Source organism: Clarias gariepinus, chromosome 3 (genome assembly GCF_024256425.1).
Source record: "Clarias gariepinus isolate MV-2021 ecotype Netherlands chromosome 3, CGAR_prim_01v2, whole genome shotgun sequence".
NCBI lineage: Eukaryota > Metazoa > Chordata > Actinopteri > Siluriformes > Clariidae > Clarias > Clarias gariepinus.
In genome coordinates, this window is record NC_071102.1 from 20,271,863 (window position 1) to 20,293,939 (window position 22,077).

Consider the following 22,077-nt stretch of genomic DNA (forward strand, 5'->3'; position numbering starts at 1 on the left):
AAATCACCAGATGTTATTTCTACATCAGCTACGTGCACATACAGTGGAACCTTTGGATTACGAGCTTAATTCGTTCCGGAAACGGGCTCGTATTCCAAAACACTCGTAAACCAAATTTAATTTACCCATAGGAAGTAATGGAAACTTAAATTATTTGTTTTACAGCCCAAAAAAATAAATACATAAATATAATTAATACAAAATATAAAGTAAAAATAAAACAAATTAACCTGTACTTTACCTTAATTTTTTTTTTTTTTTATAAATCCCGACAGATAAGGGTTTTCGTTTGTGCACGCAGGGTGTATGTGTGTAAAATGTGCACACACACACACACACACACACATTATCGGAGAGACCGTTTTTTAAACCTTTTAAAAAATTAGCAAGAAACATTCCTAGTCACACTCACGTGAGCGCATACTAACAGGATCACTGCTGTAAGTAAAACAACAACAACAAAAAAAAAAACTAATTAAACAGCTCCTCACCTTTGAAAACAATCGCGACAGAGAGAAGTTTGTGTGTTTATTTGGCAACCTGAGAGGAGGGGGGGTGAAGGGGGGCTCGCTCGCGTTTACGGCCCCCTTCTCTCAGGTTGCCAAACAAACACACAAACTCTCTGCCTTACACAGACCTAAACACAAAAACACTGCAGGCACTAAGACCCAGCAGGGGAGACGATAGGTCTCGGCTTTACAGCACCCTTCTCTCAGGTTGCCAAACAAACACACAAACTTCTCTCTGTCGCGATTGTTTTCAAAGGTGAGGAGCTGTTTAATTTGTTTTTTGTTGTTGTTTTACTTACAGCAGTGATCCTGTTAGTATGCGCTCACGTGAGTGTGACTAGGAATGTTCCTTGCTAATTTTTAAAAAGGTTTAAAAAATGGTCTCTCCGTTAATGTGTGTGTGTGCGCGCGCACGCACATCACACACACACACACACACACACACACGCTGTGTGTGTGTGTGTATTCACCCAGCAGGAGAGGCGATTACCTCTACTACCTGCTGCAAGAGAGAGAAAAACCGTTGGCTCACTTGTGATGATGTAACGCTCGTTGTTAAAACAAGAAGCGCATGCGTGAAACATGATACTCGGTGCTCGTAAACTAAGACAATGCTCGTTTGTCAAGTCAAAAATTATTAAAAATTGTTGCTCGTCTTGCAAAACACTCATAAACCGCGTTACTCGTAATCCGAGGTTCCACTGTATTTAGTTAAGTTAAGCTTAAAAAAAGCAACCCAAAATATCCCTCTCTCATTTCATGCAATCTGAAATTTATAAAGTAAAACCGTGTACACACTTTTCATGAAAGAAGAAGACGTAAGCGGAGCCCACGCAGGCCATGATCCACACCAGCCAGCGCATGTGTGCCGCCCAGGGCCCGAGCTCCCTCAGGTTCAACCTGCACACATTAACATACAACCTGACAACAAACATACTGCACCACTACTGACTCCAGAGGACACACTCGATGTTTGTTTATGCTTTGATTTGTGATCAAATGTTCAGAGTGCACACACCGAGAGTACTCACCAGGGGGTGTAAGAGGCAGCGATGAAGAAATAAATCACCATCCTATCACACATGTGGAAGCGCTGCTCTACGATCCTGAAATGGGACACAAACAAACAAAGGATTTTCGTCAGGTTTTTTTATTTACACTCTCACCTGTCTGATTTTCTCTCTGTAACTCATAAACGCAGTAGTCTCAATAAATAAAGTTAAGTAGTCTCACATGAAAAGACATCATGGCATATGACATGCCTGAAGTAATTAACTCAGAAACCCAACATGAACCAACAGGCCCATGTGAGTCAATTCCTTTAAATCTGTAACGGAAAGTGATGGTATGTGTACAGAGCGGCTGATCAGGGAGATACGAGAGGCGTTTCACTGCGGCTAAGAGTCTCATCAACGCACTGTGCTTGAAGTCTTCTGTATATTTCATTTGGATTTACACTTTTATTGATGTCGTTTGATTTGAATGCCCCTTGTAATTTTAATAATCATATATTTTGTATAATGTAATTAGTAAAGTTATAATATATACATTTGACTACATATAAGATGTTTGTTTACTTGATAAGATGTCTTTTTGCAGCAAACACATTATTGCTGTTGTTTGTACTTCCACATAATATTTTTGGACAAATTGAATTAGTTCTTTTGACCAAAAAAATAAATAAAATTAACCCAGAGCAATCTGGACCAGATTATATTCATATTTCTTTACACCTCTACGACCTCAACAGAGTAACGATTTGTTTCATCTTCTTTCTCATGACCTTTTGATTGAAGTGTTTACCGCTACATACATGTAGGTGAAGTTTTATATAAATACTCCTACACCAGTCTAACTAGTTTTATTGACTCTGTTCTCAGTAGAAACATTTACAGAGTAGACAAACACGCTCGGTGAAAACGTCTTCTGCCACGAGAGCTTAGGAACTCTTATTCCTGGAATAATTAGAGCATTCTAGTAAGTGTCTAGAAATAGTTTAAGGGGAAAAAATGCTGTCCAAATATGTCCGGCCCTTTTTTGAAAAAGTAATTGCCCATCAAGCGTTTGTGATAACTGGCAATAAGTCTTTAACATCGTTGTGGAGCAATTTTGGCCCACTCTTTTTTGCAGAATTGTTTTAATTCAGCCACACTGGAGGGTTTCCAGGCATAAATGGCCTGTTTAACGTCTCGCCACAGCATCTCAATCAAATTTAAATCTGGATTTTGACTAGACCACTCCAGAAACCTTTATTTTGTTCCTTTTTGAGCCATTCAGAAGGGGACTTGCTGGTGTGTTTTGGATCATTGTCCTGCTGCATAACTGAAGTGCGGTTGAGCCTGAGGTCACAAACTGATGACCGGATTTTCTCCTTTAGGATTTTCTGGTAGAGCGCAGTATTCATGGTACCGTTAATTATGGCAAGTCGTCCAGGTCCTAAAACTGCAAAGCCCAAGACCATCACTCTACCACCTGTTTCTTTTTATGAAATGCTGTGTAAGTTTTATGCTAGATGTAACGGGACACACAACTTTCAAAACATTCAACTTTTGTCTCATCAGTCCACAGAATATTTGCCTGAAAGTCTTTGGGATAATAAAGATTTTTTTTTGACCAATGTGAGACGAGACTTTGTGCTCTTTTTGGTCAGCAGTAGCTTTCACCTTCGAACTCTCCCATGGATGCCATTTATGCCTCCAGTCACTTTCTTATTGTTGAATCATGAATACTGACCTAAACTGTGATTAACTGTGAGTGAGGCCTGCAGGTCTTTGGATGATCATCCAGCTGAGGTTGTCTAGAAGTTGAGTCATGTCAACTGGACTTCTTTCTTGATTTGTAGATACGTTTCATTTCTCATTCAAGTAGCTTTTTTTAGTCTAAGGTAAGATGCTACTTGAATGAGTATTGAATCGTGTCTTACAAAACAAGGAAGAGGCAAATACTTTTTCACAGCACTGTATATTAAAGGTCCCATATTTAACTATTTCTTTAACAAGTCTCAGAGCTCCCAAAAGTGTATCTCTAAACGCTCCAGCTGAAATTCTCTCCTCTCACTCCTCGTCCAAATGCACCATTTCAGTGTTTATGTAAATGAGCCACGCCCACCAGGGATCATCAGAACTCAGCAGATAATCAGGGGAGAGGGATCTTCATATATGATGTCCCAATAGGAGGGAAAAGGTAAAAATGGGCCAGGAAGGGTTACAATCAGTGGCGATTTCTTTAAGACTGCAAGGGAAGGTTAAATTATGTACTATTGTATTAACATTTTATTGACTAAAAATGCGTTAGAAAACGTTCGTCTCAAAGACGAGTTCGTTCCGAATCAGTTAGATATAGCAGGTCGGCTGACTTGATTTTCTTCCTATACATTCCCGTAGCGTCACAGTGCATTTCCCCGTTGAGGCCCAGCGTCAATGCGGCTGCTTTGAATTGTTTTTTTTTTTTTCAGTGCTTTGAAACTAGACGGTTATTGGATAAACGCTGCGATTATGTCCCGCCCACGGACGCTCAGCGGGCCAGGACGCTGGGCTGCTGCATGATGATTGGAGAAGCTGTTTAAAGGGCGGAACCCATTTTTGATTGACAGCATGTCTTAAGTATACATCAGTGCTACAGGGATTCAAGTTCAGTCCCATTGTCAGGTTATAGTACAAACTTTCGGGTGGCTCCCGCACTTAAATCCAACTAAAAAGTACTGAAAAGAAAACAAAACTCAGGTTTTATATTCCAGCTTACATCTCGCATTCGCGTTCAACTTCACACCCACAATGCATCTCCCACACTGGACTACACTCCCGTGAACAGCTGTCGTAAATCAACCTCTCTCTCCCGCAACAACACGCTCTCTGTCGGCGGCGCCCGTGCGATCGACGCACTCATTCATATGAGTAGGAAAACGATGCAATATTATGGTTTCCGTTGTTATGCGCTAAAATGCCCCCCTGCCATGGATTGCCCCCCCTACTTAATCGCTATCAAATATTGTATTAGAATATAAATTCATAGGTTAATGGCTTACAAATTACAAATTACATGAGACAATAAAATAAAATAAGCAATATGAAAATAAATATGTTGTATATAAAAAAATAGATTTTTTTTCATATAGCCTACTGTACAACATGTATACTTTTGGATTGTTTATTTTATAATAAAAATAGTTTACTCTAATTTTTTATCATAAACAATATTTATTTTTATTGTATATAAATGCTTATTTTTATATTCATGACAAAGCCCTTAAAAATAATGTGCCACAAAATAAACATTATACAAGAATTGTATAATGGTCTTGACGGCTGTCACGTAACTAGGGTTTATTATAATATTTATATCATATTTGATAATAATAAACCTATGAATTTATGTTCTACTATAATATTTGATAGCAATTATGTATGGGGGGGCAATCCATGGCAGGGGGGCATTTTAACGCATAACACCGTCATTTTTTATATATTTGCGTACTGACTGGGCCGGCCCACACTGGCCAGCGGCCCATCGGGAAAACTCCAGGTACTCCAGATGGCCAGTCCGCCACTGCCCATGCGGATTTGCAGGTGAAGTGCTACGATGAACTGCTGCACTCTGTATTGTTTGCTGGTGATATAAACCATTTTTGTTTGTACAAATCATTCTTTAAATAATTTTAAAAAACATATTATATCCTTCTTGACTTTGCTCAGTGTTTCAGCATTGGAAAGTTAGTTCGTTCATATAATTAAAGTAGCTCGTGGAAGGGGAAACTAGACAGAATTTACGTACAAATAACATAATGAATTTTATGATGAAGCCCTAATATGAGCTTCCCCTGTTTCAAAAGCTAGCAGCCGCCACTGGTTACAATGTACACATTTTTGGTCTAAAATGACTTAAAAAGTGAATTTTGTGTAATAGGTCCCCTTTACTATAAAGATAAGCATTTTAACTGGATTTACTTTACTGGAAACTTTATACATGTTGTGGACATGGTGTCCAAAGCGTCTCCATACATAGAGGAAGTTGTGGAAGTTAAACTTTTCTAGCAACATGTCACTTTTTTTTTTTTTTTTTACAAAGACTTTCTCTAAAATTTCTTTCTAAATATAGACACATAGTTGTTTGTCGCACTCAAGATGAACTCTTCTTAACACATCTGGCATTTGCTTAACTATGTTTATTTCCTGTCTGTTGTAAACCTCTAGGACCTGCTGTAGTTACAGGAACTGTTCCTATCACCTTTATATCAAGTTTACTGATGATGGGTGTGTAGGTGTAAATGTGCGTGCATTTTTATGCACATGTACTTTATTAAATATTTACACGCTCTCAGAACAAAAATGAGTTCCAGCAACATGTTCTATGCAAAAACTTACTGCAAGTGACTCTTCTTCCAGCTTACAGTGTGGAACATCGTGGACATGATGAACAAGCCAGACAGTCCAGTGCCGTACAGCCATGCTGTGATGCTTTCCCATTGGTCATCAGACAGGAAGTACAACAGCGAACTGCCCACGATACTGGGAATAATCCAAAACTAAAAAAAATATATAAATAGGTGATAAATTGTCTCCCTGGATTTACAGTAGTGGCCAAAAGAATTAAGACAACATAAGGCATGTATTATAGTTTGTCCTGTGCACAACAGAGATGATTTCACTAATGATGTAAAGAGTTGTGCTAATTAAGTAAAAAAAAAAAGTGGCTATATGAAGAGAGTATTCAGCGTCTGGAGCCGTAGCCCTGGTCATCTTCAGACCTAAACCCAACAGAAACCTGTTGGATGATGGTAAAGAAGAAAGGAGAAGAAAGTTAAGAAACCGTCTTCTTTACATGATCTTCAGAAAGCGATCGAGTAGGCGTGAACAGTGCGAGTGACACCAGAGTACCACAGACGTCAGTCTGATTTTATGACCAGCCGGATCCAGCGGGTTTAAAATAATAAAGGACTTCATACTAAATACTATATATCAGTATATATCAGTTAGCAGTTTCATTGCACCAAATAAATTATTATTATTATTATTATTATTATTATCTTGATTATCATCATTTAAAAAATTCAAGAATGTCATTAAAATATTAAATTTCACTTTTTGTCTTAATACTTTTACCACCACTGACTTTATATGGATGAGAAAAATACCACAATGCCAACTATAATTTGAATATGATTTGCAAATCTGGTTAATCATTTCATAATAGGGAAAAGAAGTGGAGGGTTTTACATGGCCACTCTTCACTGCCTTTAACTTCCATTCAACTTATACTGTAAATAAATCAATCTTACAGTATTTTCAGCATCGCTGTGTCATTAAACATTTCTAACGGCCCAATATGACCCAAAAGAGTGTGCGGTAAACTCTTAACTCCTTTATATCACTTTTTATTATAGAAGGTTCGATGACTCCTTGTATGAATCCTGACTTTTTATCTATACCACTCAATCTTGTGTACAGGGTGGCAGGAGGCCTGGAGCCTATCCCAGCAGACTTAGGGCACACAAGCTAGGGAATGTTTGACAAGGACAAATAGCCTAATCTGCATGTTTTTGGACCGTGTGAGGAAACCGGAGTATCCAAAGGAAACCCACCAATCATGGGATGAACATGCAAACTTCACACACAGATAGACAGACAGACAGACCTAAGGTGGGACTCGAACCCTTGACGCTGGATGTTTGAGGCAACAGTGCTAACCACCACGCCACTCTGCCTCCCTTGTATGTATTCATGAATCATTAATTGTGCATTCCTAACAAATCCTGCCATCACCTAGTCATCAAGCCAACACTAAACAAGATAAACAACGCATCATTTCCTTTCCCTAATATCAAACTGCGTCTGACCCAAGCATTGTCATGTTTAAATTCTGTCTGGGCAGGGTGTCCTTTCATGCCTGTAGCCTGATAAAAAGGTCAGAGAGGATTTTCCGTCAGAGAGACAGCTGTACGTCGGTCACGCCAGATGTGCTTCAGTAAAGAATGGGAGGAAGATTAGAGAGCAGGATGTTGTCCAAACAGCAGCATTGCTCCGAAACCACAAAAACACAGCCATAAAAACAACTTGCCATAAACAAACAAGACAGAACTGACTCAGGAGGAAATAAATCTGCACTGCCCGATTATTTGCATTAGTCCACACTGCATTCATCCTGCTCCAGCAGAAAGGATGTTTGGATGTGAATTAAGCACACTTCTATCCTCTCCGCTGCCTGTTACGCTAATCTACCTTAGGAATGCTGCTTCTTAAAGTGTGTGTGTGTGTGTGTGTGTGTGTGTGTGTGTGTGTGTATACAGTAGTATATAGAGTCTAGGTGGATCTTCTTCATCTGTGCTGTTACACTTTAAAGTGATTTAAGACCGGCCTTGCTGGAGGTTTCAGGTTCCGTTCCGCTTGACTCTGTAAGATTATATACTCATATTCGCAAAAGTCTTGTGGTTTAACAAGTGTCTTGTTCACTTCTGAGCAGAGATGTAGTTAAACACACTTAGTTTGCTAGCAATGTTTAAAGATTTAAAAAATCTTGAAGGTTTGCATAGAGGACCTCTTTAGGCATAAAATGTAGTCCAGTTATATATAAAACTTTGACTGTAGTGTAAATAAATAAATAAAGTTACTTTTCTAGACAGTGAGACAGATGAACTTAGTTGCAGCTAACTGTATAGACTGTATAATGTTAGCTAGCTTATTGCTTGTAGTGGTTAGCACTGTGGGCTTCCACCTCCATGGTCGAGGGTTCGATTTCCATCACTGGTCTGTGTGTGTGGAGTTTGCATGTTCTCCCCGTGCTTGGTGGGTTTTTCTAGGTACACCGGTTTCCTCCCACAGTCCAAATAAGTGCAGATTAGGTTAACTGGCGTTTCCATACTGCCTTTAGTGTGTGAATGTTGACTGTAGGTCCTACCACGGTCGTATAAATGGGAATAAATGCAATCAGTGGTCATCATGGGGTACAGACGTTTCTATGGATCCATGAAATCTACCATTGATCAGCAATTTTTTCAGGGACAATAACGTATATGACCTGCACCCCTGAACATTTTATTACCTGTTTTTAAATAAAATCTTCTGAAATACAGTACCAGTCACAAGTTTGGACACAAGTTTGGATTTATTTTCTGCATTCTAGAATGATACTGGATTTTTTTATTTAAAATTATGAAATAACACATATGGCATTATGTAAATAAATAATTTTTTTTGGCTGTTCTGGATCAGTTCCTACAAGAATAGTATTGTGTCGAGTGCGTTTGTAAAACCCATCAAGCTCCATGAAGAAACTGTCTCTCATGAAGACCTTCCCAGGAAAACAAGACCAAAACTGAGCTCTGCTGTAGAGGAGAAGTTCATTTAGAGTCACCAGCCTCAGAAATTACCAATTAACAACCAGCACCTCAGATTAGAGCCGTGATGAAGCTTTACAGAGCAGAAGTAGCAGATACACATCTCAATATCAACTGGTCAAAGGAGATTATTGTGTGTTTTGGATAAACGCCTTCAGTGTTGTTTTACAGTGTAGAAAGAAACATCAGGAGTTAGAAGGGGTGCACAAACTTTTGACTGGTCGTCCTCGTGTCCTCACAAATCCACCTACAGTATATTGAAATACCATCAGGACAGAGTCTACTCACTCCATGTGTAGCGCAGTTGGCTGCATGTTCATACTCGGTGGGCTGATACCTTTTGCTGGATGGCACTCGAGAGTTCATGAATCTGAAACAACAAACACATCTTATCTGATAATCACGATCTGCTCTGTTACTCTGTAAACATGTCATGTACGCACAAGATTTAGAACATTTCCCAGAACTCAGCATGGCTTACTAACGTTCCCACTGAGGACACCAAATCCCAGGAGACACGTTCCAGTTCACCTGATTACTGACTGTGTACAGCTGGACTCGAATACACACACAAACACACACACACACACACTCTGAGTCTGAATGCAAGAATTCGCTGAGAGGTACACACTCTATGTCCTTGAACCAAGCTGTAGTGTCCTGTTTTTTAACCTGATTTGGTTTTGCCCTGATTGTTTGCTGATCTTCTCACCGCTGCCTGTCATATGTTTCTCATTTTGATTCACATTTGTTTTGTTTGCTTGGTTTATTCAAATCTGATTTATTCCTGACATAATACATCACTGTCACATGGATGCAGGAGCTCAAATTCAATTGGTATCAAGCTCTAATTACACAATCGATGAGTAACACCAAAGAATCAAAAAGGCCACAAATGAAAGCCACCAATGTGGTTCAGCCAGCGGCCCTGCATCATCTCACTGCTTCTCCCATCACACACCCAGACTAGAACTTGGAGAAGCCAGCAGTGTGTAAGGGCTCCCTGCTCTAATACTCATTATATTTCTCCAGGTAACATAAGGTTTCAGATCGAACCAAGACAGCTCAGTTCCTGAACTTTCTCACCGAAAAAATGCTCCCTTGGTTGAAAAGAAGGAGCTTTGAATTTGATGCACAAGGGCAAGGAGGTACAACAAGGGGACTAAAGACATGTGTGCACTGTTTCGACCACCAGAGAGCAGGTGGAACAAACCAGTGTTCTATCAGCTTTCCATCAGGGTCTCAATGAGGAACTGCTTACTGCACTGGCATGGAGAAATGATCAAACCTTCTTCTGTGGCCAAAGTCGTAATTAAATTATTCTGTTAATTTGTATGTGCAAATGGCATAAAATGTAAGGAACTAAATGATGATTATTTTTGTTTTATGCTCTTTAAAAATATACAGTATATTGTGTTTATTTATATATTTGATAGACCTCCTACTTACAATACCAGTCAAAAGTTTGTACACCCCTTTAAACTTCCTGATGTTTATTTCATTCTACACTGTAAAACACTCCTGAAGGCGTTTATCCAAAATTCACACTAATCTCCTCTGAACAGTTGATATTGAGATGTGTATCTGCTACTTCTGCTCTGTAAAGCTTCATAACGGCTCTAATCTGAGGTGCAAGGAAAAGTTTCTAAGAAAAATGTATATAATGATAAGCATTTATTTATTTTGAAGGAAGTTATACAGTGATGTCATTTTTGTGGGGATTTTTTCGATTTCATCACGGCCAACAGTCTAACCGACAGCTTTGTCACCGTTTCTGAGAATGACTCAAAAATAAAACTACCACGAATTAAAGTGTATGAACTTTACGAAGAAAGTGGACTTTCAGGACGAGTTGTTGTTCGGCTACTGAATGAAGAAAAAGATGATATTCCTCTTTCTTTAGGAAAGGTTGTGTATGTATTACTACATTACTATCTCTACATTTATGAATCCTACTGTAGTTATTTACTTTTTTACACAAATGTGAGACTAAATCGAAGTGTAGTATCTTTAAAAAGAACACAACTCCAGATGTTCTAGCAGCCCAACCTCACAGAAAGTTCCATTAAAGCAGCAGAGCACTACTGTATTCTTTAACGTTATGAACACGAACATTACGTTAAACTTACTTTTACAATGCTTTTGGGAAACTGAGCTCTGATGTATAATCCAGTCATACTTCTTCAATGCCAAACTAAACACGAGTCCTCTGCCAAATAGTTTCGAAGCTACATGCCCTGACTATTTACACTGGTAAGTCTCAACTCGTAATATAAGCAGACTGACAAGGGCGTAGAAACAACAGCAGGCAACGACGTCCTGAACGCAACATAAAGCAGACATACACCCATGAAATAGCTATAGCTGTATCTTCGTCCCGTTTGCACACAAACGTAAGTGATTATTGACCTGTGGAGGCGTATCCCCTCCGGTCCCATCTAATGAGTCATGCTTACTTCCCGGCAAGGCAGTCATTGATTTAATCATTTTAATTACACAGGACACAGCAGAGTTAAGTAAGGTTGGGTATTTTAAATACTTCTGCTCAAAGTTGAAGGCCATTATTTCAAATTAGAGAATCAAGTCTTCCACATGATAAATGAATATCTAAATCCCAACCGTAAGCGTGTCTGTGCACGAGGCCAGTCCAGTGTGTTATTCTAATCCCAATCACGTTAAAGGAATTTTCCCAGCACACTGAAGTTGCCTGGCACTGGCAGGTCTAATCCCACGTGGAATCTGTTCTTTTTTTAACATTGCCCAAACACTGATGTCAGGGTCACCTTGACAACCAGGGGCTTGGGGATTTGATATTTTCAACCAAACATCCTTCATTTGTCTGCAAGATTGTTATATAACGGTGGACACGACCGGAACAAGTCCTAGGAACAACAGTGGGGTTGAGGGGGGGAGGGGGGGGGTGGCTGGTTTAAATGTGCTCAACTCTAATGAAGTCTAATCAAATGCAGATTTGTTTCTCTTTCCCATTAAAGAGACAGAGAGACAGAAATTAGCTGTATACGGGGAAGAGAGAGGGACAATCCAACACATTCAGGTTTTTTTAAATACAGTATATTGTTCGGCCAAAAAGCTGTGAATTAAACTACTAAAATATTAAAATAACTGAGTCCAGTGCAGTATTAAAACCTGGAGGGATAAAGATAAACCATCAACTTTAATCTAATTAAATCTAATTGGCTTGTTTATACTCCGGACAATAAAGAACTGAAAAAGGACAAAAAGCAGGAATGTTTTCCTCACACACACACACACACACACACACACACACACACACACACACACACACATGCTGGAGGGTCTAAAAATGACTAAAAAGTGAATTTTTAATAATAGGTTGTTTTTAACAACCTAAACTAAAACTTCCTGTGAGTTGGTTGTAGGCAAGGAGATTAAAGAAATACAGTGTAAGGTTGGATTCTGTCATTTACAAACACAGCACGGTAGGTAAACAATCCTGTAATGAAAATAACTTTTTTTAACACATATTTATTAAGAAGATTGGTGGCACGCTGGTGAAGTGGCTAGCACTGACAACTCGAACCTCCAGGGTCCTTCAGAATCCTGCCTCTGGGTCTGTGTGCAGGGGGTTTGCTTGTTTTCTTCGTGCTTGGTGGGTTTCCTCCGGGTTCTCCGGTTTTCTTCCACAGTCCAAAGACATGAAGGTTATGCTAAGTGGCGTTCACAAATTGCCCATAGTGTGTATGAGTGTGTGAATGTTGACCGAAGTTGGTCCTACCTGTACCACCTCAGTCACCATTGGCCTCCATATTGGCCTTCCTGGTTGGACTACAGAGGTTCCTAGATGGATGGATGGATTTATTAAGAACACAGTGAGTCATTCTGAAACTTGGCTGTAGATTCTTTCTAGCACACTTTGTGTAATAACATAAAAAGTCTCTGTAGCACTTTACCCAGTGTCATGTTGTTCCCCCTGTGCTCCCCTGCCTGTGTCTGTTATAAAGCAAACAGAGGGATATTTTTCACATCTTGAGGATAATTAGAAAGCTAGATACATAGCTCGGTCCCAGGTGTGTTGCGTGAACTCAACATGCATCATATCTTTGTACTAACTGAACAACTAATTCTGACAGACAACATTTTGTCAACAATTCTGTCTTCTGTACCGTGTAAAAGATATTTTTTGGCACATTAACTGAAACAGATTCATACGGTGGATGCTGAACATCAGGCCAAGCGTTCGTGTAATGAGGATACGTAAGAGCCAGACATTGATCTATTCTTGCTGGAATGTCTGTCTACATGATGTGAGGGAATAAATTGTTTTAGCTGCACATCGACGGATATGATTTTAATGATTTGAGTGTTGAGTTTCGAACCGTTTATGTTCAGCGTGTGGACGTAAGGTATAAAATACTGTATACACACCTTTCTGTGGTGTGCCTGGGAAAACAGGCTGATATTTGTTCCCTTAATGATAAAGTCATTCTATATATTTATTGGTCCCTGCACGGTTTGTAAGCAGCAGCAGTGGTTTTAGGCTCGGCTCTGCCCGCTGTAATAAAACAGTGATGCGCTGAAAAAGTGACCGCCATGCCAGTGCCTGGTGGAGCAAAGCCATCTCGATCTCTGTGCCTCAATAGATGATTAATAGAGCCGTTCTGGGATCCAAGTCCAAAATTCCCCTTAAAAATAGCACAGTTGCCGTCTCTCACACACACTGCCATATTGACATGTATTGTTGAACGTCTTTAACTATTCAGGACATTTTTTTCCAATTCAACTGAGATATTGTTTGTGATCATACTCTTTGTTATTACTTTTTTATGGCGCAATTATGTCACCTCATTCACCCCGACTGGACTTGTGTTGTAATCTGAAGTTATGTAAGGGGGGTAATGCCCCGATCATGGGCCTCCGACTTCAACATTCCTGCTCTCACGTCCTGTTCTGTTAAAGAATCCCAGGTCCCACAGTAGCTGAGCTCAAATGAACTCAATATAGAAATCAGTTCTTTCCCTGCTAATGTACAGGTATATGTGGAAAATATTACATCACAATATTAATTTATTGTGTTAAAAATACCAAAGATGGAAGTCACAGGATTGTCAGTAGTCTCTTATGACTGCAATGTTTCCATTAATTATGTATTTTATACAAAAGCACCTTTAAACTCTCACATCTGATTGGATTAATATTCTATAACAGCCTCATAGTTCTATTATTTAAATGACTTTTATATATTAATTCTAACTTATTATCATTTCTTTAGTAACAGATTGTTTACAAGGACATCTACTGTAGATGATCATGATATAATACATTAAATACGACTTAAAATTAACCACTTTAATAATCTTTTACTCCATAACAAATCTATTTGCACTACTAATTCTGATTGTATTAATGTCGAGCGCTTCTGCATCACTAGTTTATTTCTACAACTGTACATTCTCTTCTGTGAACTCATGGACTTACAAATATTTGCTAACATGTTTTTCAGCTTATATGTGTATAATTACTTGTTGGCGGTATGCATTAGGCTGTATTGTTAAAATTATTTAGCAATAAAAGTAATCTTGAATTAATATATACATCGGTTGATCATTCTGCACCATTAAATGTAAAAATAAATGACCAAAATATGACATTTTTAATAATTAATGAATAAAGTTTTGTGATATGTGCTTGTTGTATGATTGTGGAAAAAATATTTCACACACACACACACACACACACACACTGCATGGGGAAGTGATAATCTTTGGCGTTGTAACGGTATCACCAATAAATATTTTCCAATAACAGCACTCCCTGTCATGTTTTATTCCTTATTACCAATTACCGCTTCACAGACACAATGGAAACCTCTTTAGTCCCGAGCTAGAACACACCCTTGCTTTGAGTCTGGGGTCATAAATATTTAAGGACACCATTGTGTTTATAATGGCATAATCAAACTTTTAAAAAGCTTCATAGTTTCATATGCCATAATAATACTGTATACACACGAATAAGGTCATTTAGTACAGTATGTACCAGTTTACAGATGCACACAGATACAGTAATGTCATGCGTGTATAAAGAACATGACGTGTCTGGTCCTGAAGAGAATGCAAGAAATGAGTAGTGTGTAAATGAACACTGAAAATGCCGTGTGGTTCAGGAGTGTTAGACTGCAGCTATAAGCAGGGCGGTTTAATATCAAGGGGAATACGTGCATGCTTTAAATAGCAAATAAACGTTTTGATAGACATGGGAAGCTATACAGCTTATTACAATCTTCTTAAACTTTAGAAGGTTCCAAGGCCGGATGAAATAGGAGGGGTGCGTCAGGTGGTGTGTGGATCGAATGGCGACCCCTCAACTGTCTTTGGACTGTGGGAGGAAACCCACCAAAGCCATTCACATTCTATTCCATAACATGCGGATGTGCGAGACATCAGTGCTGTTCAGTACAGTCATGTGAGAACTGACCCATCAGGCTGTTTTCTAAACCCTCCTTCAACACTGTAGAAGTGAATGGAACAGAAAAAAAGGACAATAAAAACAAGCTTTGCTTGTCCTGAAGGAAACGCTACCCCATCCTGTTAACATCCTTTCCACACAGTCCAAAGCACGCAGCTCTGATCCTTAAACTACAGTGTGAGTCCTTGATTATGTACAGTATAAACAAAGATTAAAAAAATCAACGCACAAATGTCATGGACAAGGCAATGGAATTTTCTTTATATTATTTGCAATAAACCACATGTTTGCAATAATAATACACTGCAAATAATGTACATGTTTGTCCCTGGCAGAGGATACATGTAAATTAAGTAAAGACTTTGTGTTCACCCGGTACACTGCATACGGGATAATCCAACTTCATTGCAACAAAGGTTTAAACTAGTGATCTGTGTTAACTTTTGTTAACACTGAGTGACTTTTTGGAGAGAGCAAGATGATTACAACCTGTGATAGAATGAATAAAGATCAGCTCAATGCTTAAGATGGGTAGATAGATAGATAGATAGATAGATAGATAGATAGATAGATAGGTGGGTAGGTAGGTAGGTAGGTAGGTAGGTAGATAGATAGATAGATAGATAGATAGATAGATAGATACTCACAGCAAGTAAAGCTGAGGCTGAAAACTTGAATGCACTTTACCTTCCATACTTAGTATTCCTGAAATCCATGCTGTAGATGAACAGTGTGTGTGTGTGTGTGTGTATGTGTCTGTGTGTGTGTGTGTGTGTGTGTGCAGCACTTTCCTTCCTTCAGCTCGAGATCCGAGTGCCTTCTTTACTCCAAAAGTTCCTGAAAAGCACAGCCATGACATCATCATGCTCCTGTTGTGCTACAGAGATAATATGAAATCCTCCGACCGCCCACTTGCTCATCTGGAGGGGGGAAAAATAGGGCATGCATTAGCAAACACACACACACACACACACACACACACACACACACACACACACAATCAAAGGATCACTTTTGTACACAATTGCAATGCATGAGACATCAACAGAGCTGCACTTTAAACAAAAATGAATTAAAAGAATTAAAAAGACTATTATTATTATTATTATTATTATTACCCCTTATTCTGAAGCATCAGTGCTAGATACTTAAATACGTCTAAACTCATTTCTCTACTATAAGAGCTACTATTTATTATACATGATCGCAGTTATTCAGACTCATCAATAACTTGCTCAAACACGCAGGAAACTTCAAAGATAAGAATTCCGTGCAGATCTTGGCTGTTTGGTGCTTCAAGTGCGCCCTCGTCTGGTCGAGAGTCTGTTATGCAGGTTCCTTCCCTGGTCCTGGAGCACCTACTAAACTACCTGTTTCAGTATACTAAGACATCTTGGCAATGCTACAGTGCGCTTCTATGTATGCAACGTTGTGATGACAGTTTGTTGAAGGCCCCTTTCTATTCCAACATGACTCCGCCCCAGTGCACAAAGCAAGGACTATAAGGACATGGTTTGATGAGTTGGGTGTGGAAGAACTCGACCGGCCCGAACACAGACCCCTGACCGCAACCCCATCTCAACCCTTTGGGATGAACTGGAACGGAGTTTGTGAGCCAGGCCTTCCCATTGGATGGTCTGCTGCGGCGACCCCTCGACTGCAGCACCCGAAAAACTAACGGATGTGTTTGGATAACTGTAAAAAACATTTTAAAAATGTGAAGCGATACTCTTATGAAGGTTTTTCAAAGAGAATCATTACTGGTGATGAGACACGGATTCATCACTACAAGTCTAAGAGTAAACGGCAGAGTACGGAACAGAAACATCCCAAATCACTGACCGGGAAAAAGTTTAAAAGTTCCATCAGCTGGAAAAATTATGCCAAAGATGATGTCATTCAATTTACGGGTGTCAGTTTACTTTTTAAATATCTTTAAATATTACAATTTTATTTTACAGTTTGTGCTTATTGTTAATTCTTATCTATCACACATAAAGATGTTTTATTTGACTATTTGCAGTCTTGTATGTGTGTGTATGTGTGTGTGTGTGTGTGTGTGTGTGTGTGGGTGTGTGTGTGTGTCCCCCTCGTACCCTAAGTCTCCTGGGATAGGCTCCAGGTCCCCGCGACCTAAAGGATAAAGCGGTATAGAAGACGAGTGAGTGAGTATTTGCAGTCTAACATAGTAAAATCTCGCTTCACTCATGAAACAACAAACTGATGAATGAGAGGATGCTATTATCATGCTTCCTGATTTATATGCACATATTGTATCATTTATCATGTTAAATGGTAATATTTTATTGAATATTATGTGCAAATTCTTTTTTTCGCGTTGCTTGGGTTACAGATAAAGAATAATGATTATTATTTAAACTAACTGTTAAAAAAATACATCATCCATACTATCCCAAGACAATATCGAATCTATTTAGCCATTAATTCTGTTTGCTCTAATGGGATAAGGAGAATTAAAATGAACTGAAACATTAGCACAGTCTGTGGTTTTCTGGGAGCTAGAGGTGGCAGGGACAAACAAACATGAGGTATAACTTTTAAAGGAACCCAGAAAGTTGCTCTACATCATCTTCTGGGTGACCCCTGATAAGGTAAAGTAAAAAACTTTTGACATATATTTATTCAGATTGTGATCGTTTCTGTTCTCTACAAGATGTCATTCACAGTCTAACGGATGTTATCTCTACTTTTAAAAACTGCCTGTAAAGTATATTTCTTATCTAAAGGTAACTGTGTGCTGTGTATAAAATAAACCAGAGGAACATTTTCAACCATCCAACACACACACACTGACTGACATCTATATTTGAAATAAGAAAACAAAACTTAAACAAAAAACATTGTCCACTCATATGTGGACTGTTAGGTATAATTCTTTTGCCAAGCTTCTTTCAATTTGAAGACAATAAAGTTCATATCTATCAGGGGTTAATAAAGAGAAACAGTAAAGAGAAATGTCTCATGAGGTTAAACCTGCACCAGGAGGACATGATGCCATTAAATAGGGTTTTTTTTTTATAGATGAAAACATAAGAGGACATTACATTCCTGACTTCCCTGACTGTTTTTTTCTTAATTAAAATGAAGCTGAAGTCTGAATGTGCATTTGTATACTCACTTTCAAAACTGATGACATCCAAGTTCAAATTGAAATAGACAGCATGTACATCTCTCTCTCTCTCTCTCTCTCTCTCTCTCTCTTGAGAACTGGGACAAAACTTGTCCAGCACATATTGTTTCATAGTGTTTTTGTGTAAAATTCAGAAATGATTTACTTAATAATTAAATAATTTTGTTTATGATCTTGAGTTGTATAAGCTGAATCAACTAACCATAACAAAATAGTTCACATTTTTCAAATGGCAAAAAAAACAAACAAAAAAAAAACAGTGATATATGAAAAAAATCACGTATTGGATGCTAAGTAAAATAAGCACAAATTAATTAATTAATGGCTCTTAAAATAATTCATTACATAACTAACTTTAATTTTTTATTTGTGTCCTAAGTTTCTATCAGACATTTAAAAAAAATAAATCAATTCAGGCAATCTTGTGTTCAACTGAAACTCTAATGTCCCCGTCATGACTCCCGGTTTGTTCTAAATTCTGTCCAACTGCTCAGGTTCTTGTAAGTTTGATCATTATTTATATTTTTAAGATCTCGGATGTTTGGATTTTGTCAACTCCATCAGGAGATTCATCTGATGGTTGTGACTGGCTGTGTGACAGTATTGTCGAAAGTAGGTTTTATTTTACTACTTAAAATACTTTTAACATTTTCTTTAACAAAACATGTTATTATTAATTTTGTTGCATGATTCATTATTAAAAAAAAAATTTTCCCAGTAGTGTACAATCTGCTAATATTTACTACACATATTTATAGATAACCAACAGCTTATAATTGTGCACTCTGTATTTGTGTCATTGTATTAAATGGGTTTTTTTGTATTAGTTAAAAAAACTGTTACACATTTATTATGTGCAGGATAAGATAAAAAAAACAGTAAAGTTAGATTGTGTTTAATGAAGCTGTTTAAGGACATTTGAGGCAAAATAAATATATCTGAATAATTTATTAATTTCAGGCAAGTATGGCAAGAACGAAGGAAGGAATAGGGCGTGCAAAAAAAGAGAAGAGAGGAGATTTATAGAGACCCTGAACAGAGGCGTGTTCTTGAGCACGAAGATGGAAACATGAAATAACAAGGCAAAAGAAGGAAAATGCATTACATTACAACTACTATCAAAGTTCCATTGTGTTAGCCTTGTTTAATGTCGAAAAAAAATTTTGAGTTCATTGTGACCTGTTTCTGTAGATAAGATATTTTTTCATTCATTTTTTTTGCTGTTCAATTCAACAGTTGATGGGAGTACAATGAGTTATGTTAGTTTAGTCAGCAATGTTCAAGTAATCATCTACATGGTGGTTTTCAAAAAGTATGTATAAAATTCATTGTTTTTATTTTGATTCTTAAATCACAATTTACTCACTTCCATTTACTCATCATCTATTCCGCTTCATCCTGTATACAGGGTCGCAGGGGCCTGGAGCCTATACCAGGAGACTTACACGAGGAGGCGTACATCCTGGATGGGGTCCGCGTTACACACACGCTCATTCACACATTATGGACGATTTTGGCCTAACTTGCATGTCTTTGGACTGTGGGAGAAAACTGGATTACACGAAGGAACATATGCACAAAAACCATGCACACAAACCCGAGGTGGGAAACAAACACGGACCCTGGAGGTGCAAGGCAACAGTGCTAACCATTATGCTAACGTGACGCCTAAGTCACAATTCCATGGCTTTAAAAAGTGTTTGATGCCAAAACTTATTGACATTAAAAAAATTTATTCACCAAAAATTTTGAAAGTTGATTTCAAAGTGTTAAAGGTTGCACAAATGTTTACAATAAAATTTAAAGGTTTTGTATCTCTAAAACCTTTAATATCTTTCAAAGCTCTCTTCTCTTATAACTTACTAAAGGTAACTTGCGACTACTATTATCATCACCGAGCATGACGTGATCATCACCGAGCATGACGTGAGGAGAGCCTTCAAGAGAGTGAACACCAGGAAAGCAGCAGGACCAGACGGCATCTCAGGCCGTATTCTCAGAGCCTGCGCAGACCAGCTAGCACCTGTGTTCACTGAGATATTCAACATCTCTTTATCTCAGTCGGTGATCCCCACATGCTTCAAAGAGTCCATTATTGTTCCTGTCCCAAAGAAACCTCATCCTGCTTCCCTCAATGATTATCGCCCTGTAGCCCTCACTTCAGTAGTGATGAAGTGCTTTGAACGCCTGGTCAGAGACTTCATCATCTCTTCACTACCAGACACACTCGACCCACTACAGTTTGCTTATCGTCCAAACCGTTCCACGGACGATGCAATCTCTCATCTCCTCCATACATCTCTCACTCACCTGGACACTCGGAGGGGGAATTATGTGAAAATGCTCTTCATCGACTACAGTTCTGCATTTAATACCATAATTCCCTCCACACTTACCACCAAGCTGGAGCACCTGGGACTCAGCTCATCTATGTGTCAGTGGATCTCCAACTTCCTAACTGGCAGACCACAGGCAGTAAGGATGGGCGGACATGTCTCAGCCTCCCTCACTCTCAGCACTGGAGCCCCCCAGGGTTGTGTTCTGAGCCCCCTGCTGTACTCTCTGTACACCCACGACTGCGTGGCCACTACCAGCTCCACCACCATCATCAAGTTTGCTGACGACACTGTTGTGGTGGGCCTGATCACGAACAACGATGAGACGGCCTACCTGGAGGAGGTTGGAAATCTGGAGAACTGGTGCCAGAGAAACAATCTCCTCCTGAACGTCAGTAAGACAAAGGAGCTGATAGTGGACTTTAGTACAAAGCAGGTGAGGAACTACCAGACCCCCGTCATCAACAGGAGCCCTGTGGAGAGAGTGGACAGCTTCAGATACCTCGGTGTTCACATCACGCAGGACCTGGCATGGTCCTGTCACATCAACACCGTGGTAAAAAAGGCCCGACAGCGTCTCTACCACCTCAGACGCTTGAGAGACTTTAGACTGCCCTCCAAGGTGCTCAGGAATTTCTACTCCTGCACCATCGAGAGCATCCTGACGGGAAATATCACGACCTGGTTCGGGAACAGCACCATGCAGGACAGACGAGCTCTACAGAGGGTGGTGCGATCAGCTGAGCGCATCATCCGCATCGAGCTCCCTGACCTGCAATCGATTTACAGCAAGCGGTGCTTGACCAAGGCCAGGAAGATCGTGAAGGACCTCAGCCACCCCAATAACGGACTGTTTACTCTGTTGCGGTCTGGGAAGCGATTCCGCTCCTTGAAGGCCAACACAGAGAGACTGAGGAGGAGCTTCTTCCCTCAGGCGATAAGGTCTCTCAACCACAACCACACCACTATGCAGAACTACACAATATTTTCATAATTGGTCAAATCTATCAATCTTCTTACATCCATGAACACTATGGACAATTACACGCTCACCTTCCTTCATATATACACTACATGTCGTACGTTACATCCTGGACCATTGCACAAAGACACTTTAATAACCTTGCACACCTACCTTCACAACTACACTACATTTTACAGTTTTACGTTTACATCCTGGACCAGTGCACAAAGACACTTTAATAACCTCTGCACTAAGACACTTTGCTCTATGCATATTTGCACACACCGTACCGTATATTTCAATTTGCACAGTATATTTCTATTTTGTACATCATATTTCTA

General features: G+C 39.1%; 1 protein-coding gene across 5 annotated transcripts in view; it reads right to left on the reverse strand.

Annotated features, from left to right (window-relative positions):
- The window catches only part of mmd2a (monocyte to macrophage differentiation-associated 2a), a 31,013-nt gene that overhangs the window by 4,228 nt on the left and 4,708 nt on the right, over positions 1-22,077 (reverse strand). Inside the window, exons 2-6 of one of the 5 annotated variants that reach the window (XM_053492620.1) lie at positions 15,973-16,205; positions 9,127-9,208; positions 5,870-6,030; positions 1,541-1,615; positions 1,308-1,409 (exon numbers count right to left, since the gene is read on the reverse strand). In XM_053492620.1, the coding sequence (XP_053348595.1) occupies positions 1,308-1,409; positions 1,541-1,615; positions 5,870-6,030; positions 9,127-9,208; positions 15,973-16,001 (449 nt within the window). In that variant the 5' untranslated portion in view covers positions 16,002-16,205. Of the gene's footprint in view, positions 1-1,307; positions 1,410-1,540; positions 1,616-5,869; positions 6,031-9,126; positions 10,175-10,967; positions 11,516-15,932; positions 16,206-22,077 lie in introns of those variants that run through there. The other 4 variants (XM_053492619.1, XM_053492622.1, XM_053492621.1 and 1 more) reach the window with 4 other exon arrangements.